Raw genomic sequence first — 18,873 nt, forward strand, 5'->3', positions numbered from 1 at the left:
TATCAACCACAAGAGGGCGACAGAAACCATTGAGAGCATACAAGGTGAATACAGGCTACCTGAAACGCCTTACACCGACATAAGAACAACAATAACCTAAGTGTTGAATATCACAGAGCTGCCATCTTATATATTTTTTTAAAGGAACTTGCAGCACATCGCACAGAAAGTGTACAAATAATTAACACCATTCTTTGACAATAACATTGCAGTAAAACATGTTATACTGACATCTAAAGAGTTACAGATCTATTGAATTGGATGCTACGTCTATTCCTTGAATGTAAACACTTAAATTCACATAACAAAGATATTATTGTTCAAACAATACATTAAACAGATAAAACAAATTCTATCACATGCCTAAAACTAATTCAGAAAGAAATTTTACATAAACTAAGATAAAATGATGTCATCAGTCATGACACAGAAGCGCAGAGTTAGCTGTAAAAACAGTCTTTATGTGTATGTCTATGTATAAGCCTTATTTATGTGCCAGTAGTAGAAGACTTTCCGTGTGATGCCCATCCCAACATGCTTCATCAGTGCACTATATCTTACAAAGTCTGCTGAAACTTGCCAAGCACATCTGTGGTGGAGGCTTTCTGCATATTTGTTGAGAAGGATGTCAAGCCTTTCCGTCAGAGTTACAGCCACAGCCATAATGTTGTTAAACAATCCCAAGTAAAGAGTTAGAATTCATATTACCTTTAATTTTCACCACAAAGTCAGACAAGCTATCCAATAGGGAAATATTAAGTTGATCCTGCATCAAAGCCACATTTTTGTCCCTTATGGTGGATTAAAAGAGCAAATTGAGCGTCTTGCAAAAGACACATAAGGAAATTCAAGTTCAGAAATGACATGAATGAAATTTGACTTTGAGATGTGTGATGTTCTTAAATGTAGAGCCGAGAGAGTGAGAGAGGAGGAGGAGGAGGAGGAAAAACGGATTGCTTGATCAGTGTAGGGCCTCAAAAAGTTCAGAAACTACCCTGTCTGCTGTTATGGTTGTTTCATTTTTCACTCATCAGAAACTTGACCGGGTTTCTCTCACACTGTACAGCATGAGGCCCCCACGGTGTGGATGCTTTGTACAGAAAGAGGAGGGCGGTGTGTGTGTGTGTGCGTGTGGGGGGGGCTGCCAGTGAAGAAAACCCAAAAGCTTTTATCTCCGCAGCGAGGGAGCGCGCGTGCCTCATCCAACTTGTCCCATCGTCCCCTCCCACCCTCGCGCCTCCAGCGTCTCTCTCTCTCTCTCTCTCTCTCTCTCTCTCTCTCCACACACACACACACACACACATAAACGGGATGGCTCAATTCAAATGCGGAAGTTTACACCCAGTGAAGCCGCTGCCGCCACAAGGAAGATGAGTGTTGACATGACAGTTGAGCTGTAGCGTGGAAGAGAAGCGGCGGTGCGGCGGTGACAGCGAGGCGCCGAAACCGCAGGAAAACACCAAAGACAGCGCCGCCGAACTGGACTCACTCATGGCCTCTCTGGGCAGCGCAGACCGACGGGCATTCGCTCTGAAAATCAACAGGTAAATATGTATATGTACATATATATATCCTGTATGAAGCTCCGCTTGTTTTGGTGTCAAGTTTGGTATACGGGTGAATGAACTCTTGATACCTCTCCGGAGCTACGAGGAGGGAGTAGTGTCTTGACAGTAGGAAGGCACTCCACAGTGGAGCAGGCAGCCACATGTTGTGAATGTTAATACTCCGGGTTAGTTCTCTTTGTCCTGGAAAAGAACAGCCTGAAGGATAAAAAACAAACAACTTAACTGCAACTCCACTGTCAGTGGAAATAATTCACTTCTGTTAATGGAGACAGCCATGTGATCAATCACGAATCCATTAGTTTTACCATTATTTACACACACTAATACTCTGCTGTGGGGAAACCGTGCTGATCCCTCCGCACTAAGCTGACAAATCTGTATTCTATCGGTGTCATTTCCTCATAGGAAAGGATGAGGATGCCGATTCTATATCTGCTGTTTCTAATGTGACCGTTTCCTGTGGTGTGTAGGGTCTGACTGGCCCATAGTGCATACTATCAATGAGTAGGGATGTGGTCATAGTTCCTGCTGAGATGCTGACCAGGTGTGGAGGAAGTATGCACATGGAAGTCTATTGTGTATCCCCCCCCCCAGTAAGATTCATTAAAACAAATACTTCCTATGAGTAGCAGCACAGGCATATCAAGCCTCTCCAGGGCTAATAGGTCAAACAGACTGCCTTGTTGTGCATTTTGTACAAGATGCTGCTGCACTTTAACGGTGCACCCGGATTCATTCACATTGTGGAAGTGGATGCGGGTAGAGCGAGTGCACGCTTCAGTTTTGATGAAGGTGGATGATGAAGAGGAAGCAAATTGTTTACTCTAACATTTGTTTTTTTTTTTGGGTCCATGCTTTAATCCCCTTTGATCCTCTCTTTAAAGCACTCCTAACCAAAAATCTCTTTCCTTACTTCTGCAGCTTTCACAAGCGTGCCGTCTAAAACTTTGTAACTTGGACGAAAATCTAAGATTTATATTTAAAAGTTATGTTTAATTTACGTTCTTCCATCATTAACTTTAATGAATCAGTCCTGATGCAGCCGTGCAGTGAATGCGCCATAATCTTGTTTTTAACAGCCAGGAGAACTCATGGATACTTGCTGTGTTGTGCTGTGCTGTGCTGTGCTGAGCAGAGCTGAGCTCAGCTGCTGAGTGATGTGAGAGATTTCGGGTCACAGCCTGAATCCATGAGCCAGCAGAGAGGCTGCTTAGAAGAAGCTGTGCTGTAGCAAAGCACAGTGTTGTGGAATATGTGGTCGTGAAGGTGCAAACAGCACAGCCAGCGAGCGATTGTGAAAGAGACACGGTTTGTGTCCATTGACAGTGATTTCTCCGGGTGCTGTGAGATTTAGTGATAATAACAGAATTTCAGGTTGTTTATTTGTTATGTTATGTTATGTACAACACATGTGTACAACTCTTGGAGATGGACTCTTAGATGGACTCAGAGGTGGGCCAGTCTAGGGCCAATGCTAGGTTGAGTAAGCTTTAAAAAACATCAGACAATCAGTACTTTGATTTTGAAAGCCTTTCATCTTATATTATAATAGTGGACAGTAGAGAGGTGACTGGAAATAATGTGAGCGAGAGGAGTGATGATATGCAACAAAGGTGCCTTGGTCTTAAATACCTGGAGTCCATTAGGGCATTTTGATATGTGCCATTTCAAGAATCATGATCCAGCATATGGGCTAAATTTCAGGTGCACTGGTCAAATAAACTGCAAAATAATGTAGTCTCTGAAGGTTAACGGCCTACATAATTGTGGCATTTAAAGCTAGACACAAAGAGGCCACACTTACTAAGAGGAACAGTGGTCACAAATTGAAGCAAGTGTTATGTAGTAAGCTGGAAGACCTGTTAACTGTCATCCAAACTGAGGCAAGGTCTTGTGTCAAGCCCTAAATATTCTATATGTGCTCATGAGCAGTTCATCTCTCCATCTCTCTATCGGGATTGAGCATGAAGGAAATCCTGCACACTGTGAACCAAGTTTCACTTCACTTTTTTTTTTTATGTTCATGGCAGTTTCAAATCAGGAAATGTGTGTTTCTTAATAAACACATAAAAAAAAGAGGAATGGAGAAGAAGTGGGAGAATATGTCAGTTAAAAATTCAAAAGGCCAACATGGTAAGTGTGGCACTGTTTTCAGCTTTGGTGAGTAGACTGTAGGTAGTGAACACTTGATATTCTGTTGTTGAACATGGTGTTACTTATTAGCATATGGTAACAGGTGTGAGGACAGCTGTGGATGTGGGGCCTCCGTCGCTCTGTACGTTTAAGTGACAGGGAGATCCGGATTGAGTTGCATGTGATTTCCTCTGGGCCCTGGTTAATGACATCTGTTAATCCTCATGACTGTTGGTGGGCCACCGAGTGATGCGGTGGGTGGAGTGTCAAAAAATGACTCATAGCTACCCAAAAAAAAAAAAACATTCAATAAATGACTTGGTCTACGGTTAATGCACTCAAGTTGTGTTAAAAGTTTTATTTGGTCACTTTTTCTTGCTTGGAGCCGTCTGTGACCTGAATCCTGCCAAATGACTGCTGTGTTTGTGCGTGCCTCCCTCTGACAGGAAGCTGAGCTGTGATTGTGCTGATAGCAGTAAGACCCATTAAGTCTGGAGACATATGATAGTATGAGACACACAGTGGGGGCATCCCTTTGGACCGCTTCCCCTCCTTCTTGTCATGTACACCACACTACCCTCTTATTTCCTGTGTTTCTTCTCTTCCCAGTGGAGATATTTATGGGAGAAGGTTTTTTTTCTTTAGGTATAAAATGAAAGCTAAAGGATCCACCCACCTCCAGTGGATTGACTTGATAATAATGATGATAATAGGGATAATAGGGGACTCTTGTCTGGCTGAGCAGCATGCTGGTTGGGAGTTGTGTCGTAAGGACTAAATAAAGATAATCACGAGTAAAATTATAGATTTTTCTATCTGGGGGAACCTATCATTAAGAAATGGGGTGGACTTAAACTGAGGAATGCTTGGCCAACGATTCCTGAAATGTTAACTGGAACACACCATACAGCAAGTGCAGGCCTGCGTAGACAGCATGACGTAACAAAAAGGGGTCGACTTCTTTCCACAGGGAGGAGATGTTAAAAGGTTTTCACTCTGGAACCCATAATGAGATCTCTTACCTTGTACGGCTGGGTGTCCTTCAAAAAAAATTACATTACCAGTGCCCTTAAAGTAATATCAGAACCAATAGAGCACTTCATTTGAAACCTTTTTCCTCCATGCTCGATAACGTGTTTTATTACTTGTCCTTCCCATTTTTTCCACGTCATGTTAAATTGAAGAACGCCTGCAGTGATTGGCTGAGAACAAAACCGTAACAGGAGTAAATGTTTTGCCAAAAATCTGCATGCAATACAACACAGGTACTGTTTGACAGGAGAAGTTTTAATACCACTTGGTACTTATTTTGGTCAATGTATTTAAGGCATTGAGTTCTGACACCGAGCCTTCTTTTGTGTGGGTACATAAGTTAACAAAGACAGACAGTGAACACAGAGTCAGAGGTTTAATTGCATGATATGAGTTGGTTGGTGAGGGGAAATCATGAATATAATCCAGGCTTTTACAGCTGGTAACAACACTGTCTGGTAAATCTACACTTCATCTACCTTTGTTGTCTAATATGAACAAATGAAATAAGTAGTCAAGTTGATTAATACTTAATTATTATACCAAGCAGTGATATGGTGATGATTTTGATATGTGTGATATGATTTATAATATGTTTCCAGCTCTGTTACCAACTTAAAGACAGGATAATTAGGCCAAATATGCTGAGACTGTATTTATTTTAACAGTGTGCCCGATCTGTCATCACTCTGGATTCATTGCTGCAGTTTGCTGTCAGTTTGCTGTTGTAATTCTGGCTCCACTTCAGCTACTTCCCTGGTAGCAGCTGTTTAAAGAGTGTCGTCCTCATCGGTGTTGATTACTTCCTCTAATTATAGCTCATGAAGAAAGACAAAGGAAGCTGGAGAAGGATTTTCTTAATGGAAATTCAAATATACCATCCCAAACAGGGAGCATTTATTGACATTATGAAATTGATTTTCTGTGGATTCGCTTGACCTTAAGGCCTTGAAGCCTGTTATATTGTGACAATCATTATGTTTACATGCATACAGGAAATCAGGTTACTCACAGGAAACAACACTGACGTAATCTGGGTACCGTAAAACTTTATTAATGCAGCAGATTGCACCTCTGCCCCGACTTTGTTGTGGAGCCATGGATTACTTTCTTAAGCGTCACTACACAGATAGTGTATGTTGTAATAAAGACAGTGGCTGCACTGCCGGCAAACATAACCACACGTTATGTTTTTGGAGTGAGATGGGATTCAAATTCTGATCACTCCGCTGTGCTCGCCGTCTGCTTGTATTTTATTTTAGGATAACGTCTTCACTCTGAAAGGGTGGTGGCGAAAAATATGCCTCTCAGGGAAAGCCACTATGGTCATTCTCAGAGAACTCAGACCTGATGCCCTGTGCCCCGATGAGGCACAGAAATGTCAGAAGCTGCTTTCCAGACCACATCTGTCAACCTTAATAACAGCTGTTACTGAAGACGGTGTTACTATGTTTGAACTGAACTCTTCCTGTTCGATCTTCCTGACCTTTGGTGTTCTCTTAGCTGAAAGTATTACTGGTGTTGTCGGTAGTCAAATATTTGAGCTCTTTAAAGTGTTGTCTCTGGGTTCATCCATTGCAAGAATTCATGACTTGTTCAGTCTTAACAGTTTCACTAAAAAGTCACAGTCAAGTCATATTAGGCTCATGATTCAAGCTGCTTTTGCTATCATTTCACCCAAATTACCAAACTTGAAGCCCAGCTTTTGGGCTTCTTGACAAGAGCAGCTTTGGTTTTATGTAATAAATGATGCCAAGACAGGCCTGTTAAAGAGAATGACAGATGCTGTCTGCTGTGACAAGTTGTTTGTCCACTCGTGGTAAAATAATGTCTACTCGGCTATTTTGGCAAGAGCTGATTACTGTTTTACTTGCCTGGTCTTTTTATAGACAGCCCCTGAATGTGTCAGCATATGTATGCGTATTTTGCAGTAGTGTGGGTTGGTGTCCATGAGCATTTTCTCTCTGGTGGCTATGAAAGATTCTGAGGGAGGGGACATATTGGTTTTGGAGTGGTAATGGGCTCAGTCTGTACACTGTGTAGGGTTCCTTTAGAAGTCAGCTTATGAGAGGGTTTTACAGGGTTTAGATTGCCTTGGGTACAAGCCTAATACACCCAACAGACAATCTGTCCTCATGCAAGGAAAGTCATTCTTGTTTGCTGAATTTGTCTTTCATTTTCAAAACCCAACCATCAACCTTTCCTGCCATTCACAGTTCAAAGTGAAACATTCTTAAAACCAGTCTGACCAAAGAGTCAGAAGTGATATTCTGGCCTCGTGCCCAGACGTGTGTTAAGGTGGAGGTGCGGAGATTGTTATTCCTTGTATTGACCTAAAGCTTGCTGGAGCTTTGTTTTCTTACCTACAGTGTCGTCAAGCTCCACAGCCTTAAGGGATTTGTCTCATTGCATTGAAAGAAGTAACTCAGCACGTTCATTACAGACATTAGAAGCATAAGAAAGTGTGTAAAAAGAGACTTTAAGTTGTTGACTCTATGTGCCGTTGTGCCAGGCAATGCCATACTGCTCTAATACACCTGCAAAGTGTCCAGCACTGGAGGATTGTGGTTGTATTGAGGAGCTTTAAGGTGTGAGTGTTTGTATAGCAGGACATATGTACACTCGCACCACCCTGTTATCATATCGTTTATAGTCTACTTTGTAAGTTAAAGTGACTTTTGCACAAGTCACAATTGCATAACAGAGCTGTTCATAAAAGAGTGAAAGTTGACAATGTGGCCAAGCATTCCTGTATTTGTGTCTGTGTCTGCTCATTGTGGAAATCAGCATGCTGGTGTGTGTTGTAATTTGCTTCGTTGGCTCTTTTTTGCAGCCCTGTATTTTTTCTTCCATTGTTGATTTTTACTTTTTACATGCTGTCATATTTCTCTCCTGTCTCTTCTCTTTGACTGTGGAGTAGGTATGTGTTTAGATAATACAGTGCTGCACTGCTGGACTTTGCTCTTTGTGTAAATTTCTATACTGTTCTCCCACCCGTAACCTTCCCTGGACATTTATGTACAGTACTGTGTTCACTCTGCATGTTATGTGGTTGATGATATGGGCGGGAATGTATTATAAACATCTCAGACTCAAATAGAGACGATTGTGTTCTTCATTATGGCCCTTTGAATTGAACTGTAAACCATATGCATTTTTACTAGCTTTTATTCTTGTTTGGTGGTTCAGTGTTGCTGCGGAACGTTTATGATATTAGTTTTCAGATGTTTGCATGAGGCCGTCTCACAGATTTTACATGCTTCATGAGTCTGCAGCCTCAGTGGCTTTGACATGCTGGCATTCTTCTATTGCACTGGTGTTTATGGGTTTGTGGCGCTAATTAGTAACTGAGCTGTCGTAACAATGGCCTTGGGGACATAATGAACCCATGAGATGACCACAGGGGAAGCAGTCGGGAATGTGACCCATTTACTTAAGTCTTTGCCCTCTAACTCTCCCCTGTGTGGCAATGTCGCATTAAACTCTTTCTGGCTTTCACACATGCCAAATAAGCACATACAAATAAGAGCAATTGTAACACAAACAAAAAAATGGACACATGTACTCATGCTTATACACACAAAACTGGCCTCTCATCACTGAAGCGCGGAGAATAAAGGAGCGATTGTGTAGGCTCAAATGATCCAGTAGATTAATTGCGAAGAAATACACAGTGCATTAGCTCAGCGTTGCATAGAGCTGAAATGTGGGCAACGAATTGGGACACTGGCTTTGTTGTTGTCATTCTCTGTTCATCCTTCTTTTTGGAGAAGGTTACAGGCAAACACACACAAACACACACACACACACACACACACACACACACACCCCATCTACCCAATATATTTGAATACTACTCCATTCCTATGTCATGTTGATTTTCTGCTCAGTCTGACCCTTAAATCAGGACACCATATTTATTCCACTGCCTGTATGGCTGCCAGCATGACAAAGCCTTTATGAGGCCAGCAGAGACGTGCTTCTGTAGAGAGCAAACAATAGTTTGAATGGCATCACCATGGCTGACCAATTCAAACCAATGCAGGGAGGAACAATGCTCGAATTGCTGTCGCGTCTCTCATTAAGATACACTGTGTGCGTGTTGTTGAATTTGTCATAAAGTTAGGATCAAATCAAATCTAATATCCCACACTTATGATATGCTTGTGTAGCAGCTATTAGCCTCTGCTGGCAGAACACAAAGTCTTATGAATTTGTATATGTTTCCATGCTGTGTTCCAGGCACTCCTCTGCAGAGATTAGACGAAACTTCAGTGGGAACTATGGCTTGCAGCACAGTCGAACCAGCTCCAACGCTTCGGCCACAGGGTATCTCAGTGTGGTGAGTTCCCGTCCCCCGAAAAGAAAAGAAAACAGCAACTTTACTTTTGGAGTAATTTTCATCAGGATGTGTAACTGTGGCTGACGGGGCGGCTGAGGCCCAGGTACAGCAATTGGACAGTCCGTGGTTCAATTTCTGATCCCTGAAGTCTGCATGTTGTTAGTCAAGGCACCGAACCCTAACATGTGCCACAAGTGAAAATGCAACTCATTTCTCATATGTGAAATGGGTTTAAGAATATAAGCAGTCTAAAAATTAATGCTTTTTATATAATGTTACTTCATTTAATACTTGCAGTGTGATGCTAGTGCATACAGCGACTAGAAGGATTTTTTCCTCTAATGCCGCACTCACACAGCTTATGTGTTTGTGCGCACACCACCAAAGAGCTATAAGCAAATCTTATTCACATCCTCTTTACTATCATTAGTGCTGAGAATGTCTGACTCAGTGTGGTGTCTGGTCTCCAAGATTACAATTTGAATTTGAATTAGCAAAATCATCCGTCTGCATTTCTGCAAAAACATTTTTTTGTTTTTTTAAGGAAGAATCGTTCTTCCTCTTACGATGTATGACGTGAGAACTTCATATCTTAACATGCTTCTGTTTAAACCTGCCACGGTTTGGTTTTGGATTTAACAGAGTTTACAAACCTAGTATCCCCTAGTTTATGCAGAGGATTGAATGTCGTTATGTTGTTTTCTAGCCTCTTTATTTGAAGCCTAGCAGACAGTTAGAGTGATTCCTGCTCTCTCAAGCAAGCAGACAGAATGATGCACAGTAATCCTTTGCAGGGATTTGTTCCCACTGTGCTCTTAGTCTCTCTGTGGTACCCTCTGAACCTCTGTCTCTGCCTCCCACATTCAGATATTTTTCTTTCAGTCTTTTTGCTTATTTCTATTTCTGTCTCTGCCTCTCATTTCTTTGCTCTCTGTCACCCCACATCTCTCTCATTTAAAGTTTTCTAAAGCTCTTAGGCGCTAAGTCTCCTGACATATCTGTGTGCATGACTAACTGAGCTGAAGCCCTTTGATACTTTCCCAGTGATGATCCCTGAGCTTGTCAGCGACAGGGTGTGAGGGTGAGGAGGAGGAGGAGGAGGAGGAAGAGTGCCCGGACCATCCATCCCATCCCAAGATTGTAGAATGCAACACGGTTAATCTATAACCTGCTTGGGAAATGGGTCAGTGCTTTGGCTACTGACAGGCAATGGATGGTGCCTGCTTACCTTGCAGCTTACACGGGCAAATCTTTAATATGGCTGGATTTGGGATGTGGGAGAAGGGTTTTAATACTATAATCTCTGGGATGATAGTTTCCCATTATTCAGCAGTGGTTTCTTGCACAGGGATGAGGGAGGGATGTTTGTTGCCGCTCTTGTCACGTGGAGCACTTTGTTGACTATTAAAGAAAAACTCTACGAGCAATGTTGAGTGATCACTTTTGCTCGTTGTCAGTTATATTTACCAACTGAGAGATTAAGAGGAACAGCCGCATGTGTTCAGTGACTCTGTGTGTGTAGAAGCAGTGTGTGAATGTGCGTGGTTCCTGTTCCTGTGTGTCGAAACACCAGTTGATGGAGGGACGCCTTGCTGATATCACTTCCTTCAAAGTCTTGTGGTTTCTCTCCTACAACTGCAAACTGCTTTGTCTGAATGCTGGAAGCTGCTGTCAGAACATTTTGTGGGTTCAAACAGTCAGCCTTAATTTAAACATTCATTTTGACTGGCTATAAATTCCTCCTCCACTTTTAATAACGCTGATTCCACCTCCTCAGATCCACTGGAGTTCTTAGCATCTACAAATATGAGGATCAGTTTAAAGAGGATCTTTGTACCACGTTGTGGCTTAGTTTCATCAAAAAGCACCCAGCGTCAGTAGGTGCACACTGTAGGTTCCCATATCCGGAGTGCGCCATTTTGTACACTTCCTTTTTATGGTGCAGTTTTCATTTTTCAGCCGGGTAAGTCTCCAATATCTGTATGAGCACAACTGTGCTTTAGCTTGAGAATGAGTTCATTTAGAATTAGTTAGTTAAAATTTATAAAGTTAAACTTGATTGTCTTAAATATTGCAATCAAGTCAAATGTGGCTGTAACAATGTTTGTCGTGTCTTTTACGTGTCTGTTTTCCGCCCCTGCTCAGTTTTTGCCAGTGCACATTCAGAACAGTGATGTTGGTTGATGCATGTTGTTATTTTTTAAATAAGGCTCCAAAAGTGACTTATACACAGTCTCAGTATGTATGTATCAAAAGATGCTTATTTTATGTGTTTATGTTGCATTTGTATGCACAGAATTACAGTCGTAGATTACAGCGATTGTTACAGGTGAAAGTATTCATCTTCATCTTTGCTCTTCTAAATAGTAGCAAAGGTATCTCTTTTATAAACACAAATGGGTCAGCTGAAAGAGGTTCTGGCTGTTGATTTGGCGAGGAGAGCTAGTTTTTTGCTAGCTCCTCTCGTGACTCCACAGAGCAGCAGGCGCTGATCAGAGGCATGCATAGATTTGCATTCATTTGTTTTTGTTAGCCTGCACACCAAACAAGAAAAGGAGGCCATGCTACAATGATTGTTTGAACTTTGAGGCAGAGAGCCAGAGAAATGCACACATGGAGAAGTCTGCCCCTGTACAGACACTGCTGAGGTTCACGCCTCCTCTGTGGAAAAGGCGTCTAAGGTTTTATTCATACTGTGGGCCTGTCTTTTAAATTAATAATCATACGGTTGTTCTGTCTAGCTATGTGTGCCTTCTGTCCTTCTTGTGTCGCATGCTGGTAACCATTAATAATAAGCCATGTGGGACACGCTGCTCTGCAGAAAAAATATCCCTTAGGGTGGATCGATGTGCCGAAACATGTCCGAAGACAAATGGAATTTGCTTTGCTTTTAAAAGTCAAGCATAGCTGTGACTCACTTGGTTGCTGCACTTATCTCTACTTCTTCTGTGTGTACATATTACCTGTTAGTGTGCCTGCCACTGGCTGGCTTTGCTCTGCATTTTACGTTTTTCTGTCTCTGTCTGTGCACACACTTTCTCTCAACACCCAGACTTTTACACACTGCCCAGTTTTCTGAAAGATGCTTTCTGTGCACAGTATGCATGACTAAAAGCTTAAAGATTTTCTGTCTTAAAACTGTGCATTGTATATGTAGAGAGTTATGTAACAGTTATTTAGGTAATCTTTCAGTATGATACCAGTGATATCAGTGTGGCTCAAGTTTATTTTAAGCTTTTGTGTATATCAGCCACAGTCTGCAGACTGCAATCAGATTTGTGGTCTGCCTAGTTTGTTGCCACTCTTCACAGAAACACCTGCTTCATGCAGGTTCCCCTTTTACAATCGTAGCCAGCCAGGCACCACAAAGGGATGGCTCTTATCTCATCACTTGTGTTTTTTCCCCCTGGTGAGCTCTTTTTTTGTGTGATGATGAAAAGCATGTCCATTCTTCCCCTTTGAGTGCCGGTGGGAATTTGTTTCATTATGGGCACTGATCATTTGAACATTTGAACAAACAGACATTTCAGACCATATGTACTGTACATAAAAGTGGTTATAGCTTTGCCTTTGATCTCCTGTAGCTCTGGAGTGCAGATTAATAGAGATTGTGTCTAAAAATAAGTCAACAGAAAAAAGAAATGCCTGGCTAGCTGATACAGGCCGGTTTGTGCCAGTTTCTATTGAAGTAAAAACTCCAATCTTTTGTTTCTTGTCAGGGATGAGCTAATAGAAAATTGTCATGATTCAACATGTTTGGTCCCACTTGCCTTCCAGTCTTTTCTTTTTCATCTGTAAGTCTTTGTACCTTTAGAACTGTACGAATGTATCAGTCACCCTCTATATTAATGTATTCACACATGATTAATGTATTTTGTTATTTTCATTTACCCTTATGAAGCCCTTCTAATCATCCACTCGAATTTTAGAATCCTCAAACTACACTTACACAAATATTACTTCCCATATGCTCCTCATGCTATGTGCTGTGCTTCCTAACTCTTCCCTTCCTCCATCACCCCTTCGTCCTGCAGCCTCAGTCGTATGACGCTGTGGAGCCCTTGGACCTGGAGGAATTCCTGATGTCACAGTTAAGAAGCGGGGATACAGCCCTGATGCAGGAACTTGGAGAATTCCCTGACGATGACCTGAAGGTGGAGCAGGTGGAGAAGGAGTGTCGCACAGTTCGACACCCTGTCCCTGAAGACGGGTGGGTCACAGGGGTTGTTTTGTCAGTCGAACGATGGTCTTCATGCAGTCAACTACTGAATCCTCATTCTAGTTTTTAGCAAATAGCTTTTGTTTACAATGAAAGTTGTGTGCAAAGACATCTTCCCAACTGATTCCCAAGTCCATTTAGGAAGGTTCATCTTTTTAGTGTGTGTCCAGCCAGTTTTGAAAGTTAAGTTGCAGCGAGCTTCTTGACTAAAAAGATGAACAATATAAATTATTATTGTTGTTTATTATTTTAAATTATATTCATTGGGAGAAATATAAACAAAGCTGACATAAAGGGCAGATAAGACAGTTCGATACTTTACAAAGATTCGTTTACTTAGTCATACATCTTTGCAGAATAAGTAGCATAGTTTTTTTTTAACTGCCTGCAGTGTTGTCACTGGAAAATTATTCTGTCAACCTGTGTTTTATTAGCTTCTTCAGAGCATTCACTTATCCTGTACCTTGACCATGACGGGTGGATTAAGATAAAAGAGGAATGTTTGCATGTGTGTCTGCATGAGAACGTGTCTCTTTATCCTCCTCGTTCCTCTCTTTGTAGATTGGAGTTGGACCCACATGTGAGAGACTGTGTAAAGAGTTACACCCAGCCGTGGCTTGTGGTCTCCAGAAGGTAAATTGTCTCCCGCAGAAACACAGCTGTTACCATCTGAGTGTTCAGGACTCTCTGAGTGTGATAGCATGTGGTCTTATGTTTGACATACAGTACACAGCTTGACAAAATGACAAAACTAAATCTGTTTGTGGAGTTAGGACTAGGTGTTTATAGTGTGGAAATGATTCCTGATGGGGTGTTCTCTGATGTACAGGATGCTGTTGAGTGTAAGTCAAGGTGCTCCAAGCTATATATTCCAACCATAGACACTGCAAAATCACAGAACTATCATCTTTGCTGGTAGCTATCACACTGTGCAGCAGGTACCATCTGTTTGAGAATATGCCTGTGAAACAGGAAGCAAGAGAGAACCCGATGGAGACTATACACTGGGATCCCCTGTCTGAGACTTTGTAGTGTTCACTCTGTCTCTCCCACTCCCTCTTCTACTCACACTTTGATCCTATACGCACATGTACTGCGACTGTGTTGCACAAAGCTTCTGTTTTTGTTGTTATCTAGTTTGATTAGAAGTGCAGAGGTGTATCAGTCATAGCCATGTGTGTTATTTTTGATATGTGTGCCCTTGTCTGGGTCTTTGACCTGATTTGTGTGTGTGTGTGTCTGTCTATGTGCATGAAGGTGCCAGGGGGATGGCTGGGGTGCGTATTCAGAGCGAACAGGCCTGCACAAACTCCTTCGGAAACAGACCTTTGAGTCCGACGTCCAGCCAGAGAACCCGCAGCCAGTAAGAAACACAAGCCAAGCATGCATTTAACTCACGAAGTCACCTCCTGACATAAATTAACCAACAAATCTTCAGTGTAAAAAAGGTCCTTACTAACATTTTTATTCAAACCTTAGTCTTATATATACAAGTTTTATTTAGCCTGTGTCTTAACCAACAATCTGTTACTCAATACAGGAGAAGTTGGTTTTCTTCAGAGCCAGTGTTGCTACACTGGAACAATGCTTCACTTCTTTCCCTCTGCAGTTGTTGTTATTGTGTCTGTCTGCTGTTGTGTATTACTATTGTGTACATGCGCTTACTGTTGTTTGAACAGTTTATGATTAGGTCTTAAAATGAGAACAGCCAAAAATAAAATGTTAGTTCTGATAAAGCACAGAATAGATAATTAGTATGAAATTAAAGAATCTAAGTTTAAATGATTGATTTGACTGATTTGGGAAAAATTAAAGAGAAGTGTAGCCTGGCTCCATACCAAGTTCAAAAATATGCCCACCAGCACCTATAAAGATCACAAATCAACATGTTTTTAAAATATCAGACTATTTGAGGCTGTACGGGGAGTTGTCCCTATCTCTTGGTGAACAACAGGACTAACTTTATGAGCTTTTACCGTGCAAGGTCGCCAGGCCGGTTGAGGAATTGTTGTTCCTCAGGGAATAGTCACACTGTATAACTCCCTGTTAAACCACAAATTGTTGTTTTACCCTTTTCTGTTGGTGTACATATTAAACCAACAAGATTCAGTGTGTGATTCGTGCCAGTAGCCTAATAGTTAATGTGCATACCACAAAACTGCAATGCCCACATGATTCTCAGCTCGGGTATCTTTATTGCACGTCATTCCTCTCTTTCTCGCCGCATTTCTTATTTATATGTCTACAACACTATAAAATGAAACCAAATTAAAACAACAACAAGGTACAATATGTAAATTATTCAGCTTTAGGTAGATTGGTAGGCATTTTTTGAAAGCCAGACTGGTTGTGTCTCTCAGCTTTCAGTCTTTTTTGCTAACCTCCAACCTGAACTCACACAAAACTGAGACTGATACTAATCATCTCATCTAAACAATGGTGGGAATGCAAACAAATGCATTAGCCAAAATGTCGTACTGTTTCCTAAGCAGAACGTCAAGAAAAGCTTTGTTCCAACTTGTTGTCCTTCAATGCCACTATGTTGCACTTAGTTAAAGTTTCTTCTGTGAGAGAGGACCATTAATTGAGAGCAGTATGGTGGTCCATACTGATCAAGTCTCGAGAGAAACCGTAATGCTGAATGTGGAGGGTGAGGGAGAAGTGGGAGACTGGGGTGGGGGATAGTGAACACAACAGTATTTTGTTATTCCTATCACTCTTTCCACTGTGACAGTGGCTCTTTTCAAGTTTACTGAGGCAGGCTTGCACAGAACTAAACCTGAATATTACACACTAGAACCCTCATTACTTCTACATGTTTAGCCAGACAGTCAGAGATGAGTGATTAAATACACATTTCCATTTTTTTTTTAAATTCTACTGTTTAAATCAATAGCTTATGTCTGCATGCCTCAGGCCTTTGCTTTTAGTGACGGATCCCTGCATCAGTACCTCTCTGACATTATTTCGAGCCAAGTTCCCATTCTCTCTCACTTCCCTCTCTTACCCTTTTGTCTCATAGTAGCCAAATCCCTAGCTCCCAGCATCAGGCAGTCCCTGCCAATCCAAGCCGCTCCCAGCCTCGGGCTAGTTACCCAGCCAGTCTCAGCAGCCCCCTCCTGTCACCCCATCCTTGCCAATGCTGGTTAATCACCCAAACCAAAAGGCCCTTATTACCGCTGTGGGCTTCCCATGATCTGCATGCCAGAGAGTGACAGAGAGGGGAAGAACAGCACTATTGTCCTTCAGTGCTTAATGGGTTTCTTCTGTGGTCCAATCTGGTTTTAGCAATAGCCCTGGGATCATGGTGTGATGGTCCCTTGGAGCCTCAACAGGGTGAAGCTTCACCAGGGCGGAAGCTAGGTCAATCCTTGCCTTTGGTTAAAGAGCTGGGAAATGGGAGTGATGGATGATGGAAAATGAAAGAGACAAGAAGAGAGGGGTGGCAACAGAGGTTGTTCAAAGCAGGATGTAGCAAGGGAGCAGTGAGGTTGTGCCCTGCCCTGTAGCTGAGTCTGAGTAATTCCGTATGGTGCCAATGTCAGCCTGACAGCCCTCTTACTGATGGGCAGAGGATGCTCCAGTTTTTAATCCAGTTCTAGCTCCTAATATGTAAATAACACTTGAGATTGTTATGTGCTTTCGCACTTGACTTAAAGCCACAAGCGCAAGGAAGTTTTAAAGATGCTCAGAGATTGCCTTTGCTTTCCCTCCTCCTGGGGAGGAGGGAAAGCAAGACTGAGAATTTTGATGCCAAGATGTGTTTTTGTTAATGTTAAAGTTTGGATTTATTCATATAAGGTGGTAGAGTGTGGCATTGTTCATATACTGACATTTACTGAGTTCAAGAATTCTGTACATTCCAACTAAAAGAGTGTAAAACAAGTTGGAGACTGCGGGGCAACGTAAATGTTTTAACGATATATGACAGAAGACATCATTTGTGCATGTCTAGTGGTTAATTCTCCTCGCAGATTTAACTCCAGGGTATCTGAGAGGACACATTTGAGCACATTTGCATATCACGCTTGTATATTAAGTGAGCTCATAAGCTTTAAGCTCATGCCTGTGCCTGGTGCTCATTTTTTTCATCCAATGGGTCGCTGCAGTTAGGGTGATGGATGTCAAATATATGCTGCATCGAGTGAACTTGTTTTCCAGGTTCCAAGTTGACTTTGCTGCTTTTATTTTGTCTGGTAAGCCATGAGCTTGCCTGGAGATCTCTGATTTCTGAACTCGATCAGTTAATGTACAATGCATTGATGCATAATTCAATTGCTGTATTTTTTTGCATTGTGGTGACTCATTTTTATGTACATTACTATTAAAATACAGCAAGAAAACTTCATGTTAATAACAAGGAGGAAGCACCTGCAGAGCATTATTGCATATAGAGACTCATTTTGCATTGTGTAGCATACGGTGCACATCAACACGAGCCCGTGTTGTGTGTTCTCGACATCGAGTAAGCCTGGATCAGAAGAAAACAGAGACTGTCATTGTCTCCAGGCCAAAACAGAAGCTGTCTAGACTGCATAAATGGCCGTTAGCTGTTTGTTTTGTCTGCTGACAGGCTGCAGTGTACACTATGTTGCTGAAGGATCATAAAATGCTGTGGAGGTATGGAGTTGCTACTTTGTTTGGAGATTTAAAGCTGTGTGGGAAGGCTAGGGATGAAAATCATGAATCTCTGGGGAAGTCCAATAGAGTTGGGAAATGTAGCTGTTTGTTTTTTTTTTTCAAGCTACACAAACCCCATTTAAATAATATTTTTTAAAAAGAGGAAGAAAGGGCTTTGACCAAATAACCATAAATATGGCATTCATTTTCCTGCACCACCAGTTTTCTTTAATGTCTCTCGTGATATCATCCCTCTGGATATTCTGCCTTAATACCCCCTTACTTTGCTCATCCTTTATTTTTCTCTTATTTTTTCCATCTTTCTGCACATTTCATTCCCCTCACCCACTCCTCTCTGTCGCCCCCCACGCCTAACTCCATCACCACCCTTTTCTTTCTGTCTTTGACCCAGGTCAAGTCTCCAATTCTAGCAGGGCTGAGTGATGACTCTGGCCGTACGCTGACCTCCTCAGACTTTAACTTGCGGTGTTTGACCCCGGACCAGAGAGTGGAGGGGCTGCTGGCCTTCAGCAGTCACGAGGAGCTGGACCGCTTCAACCAAGAGGCGCGGCAGGGGAACAGACATCCCGAGCTTTTTGCTCTGTGCCCACCATTCGACGAGGTGAGATATGGAGGGAGCTGGTATTCACATGCAGTAATATATGAAAACACACATGCACATGGAGCCATGTGGGACGGGGTTAGTCTCCGTCTCTGTCTATGTGTACGTGGTCCATCAATATTTATGAAGCATGTAAGAAATATTAATTACCATAAATATGAGACATGTAACAACATTCCAAACTTCTTTTTTAAACAATACTCAATTTTTAGACAAAAAGCATCTTTTTTTTAAGTAAAAACATCCAAACATTTCTGAAGTTTGTTCTAGTTTGATTTGCTTATTTTTCTTTTTTTTTTTAACAATTTGAAGACATCACCTCATAGTTGACAAGTAG

At 41.8% G+C, this 18,873-nt stretch overlaps 1 protein-coding gene across 2 annotated transcripts in view; it reads left to right on the forward strand.

The window, feature by feature from the left end:
- Window positions 1–1,294: 1,294 nt before the first annotated feature.
- The window catches only part of dock8 (dedicator of cytokinesis 8), a 49,288-nt gene continuing 31,709 nt past the window's right edge, over window positions 1,295–18,873 (forward strand). The window contains exons 1-6 of one of the 2 annotated variants that reach the window (XM_046387696.1): window positions 1,295–1,544; window positions 8,976–9,075; window positions 13,110–13,285; window positions 13,856–13,927; window positions 14,552–14,657; window positions 18,327–18,536. In XM_046387696.1, coding sequence (XP_046243652.1) covers window positions 1,492–1,544; window positions 8,976–9,075; window positions 13,110–13,285; window positions 13,856–13,927; window positions 14,552–14,657; window positions 18,327–18,536 — 717 coding nt within the window. In that variant the 5' untranslated portion in view covers window positions 1,295–1,491. Of the gene's footprint in view, window positions 1,545–8,975; window positions 9,076–9,314; window positions 11,039–13,109; window positions 13,286–13,855; window positions 13,928–14,551; window positions 14,658–18,326; window positions 18,537–18,873 lie in introns of those variants that run through there. The other variant, XM_046387697.1, reaches the window with a different exon arrangement.

The sequence above is a fragment of the Scatophagus argus genome, chromosome 4 (assembly GCF_020382885.2).
Source record: "Scatophagus argus isolate fScaArg1 chromosome 4, fScaArg1.pri, whole genome shotgun sequence".
Taxonomy (NCBI): domain Eukaryota; kingdom Metazoa; phylum Chordata; class Actinopteri; family Scatophagidae; genus Scatophagus; species Scatophagus argus.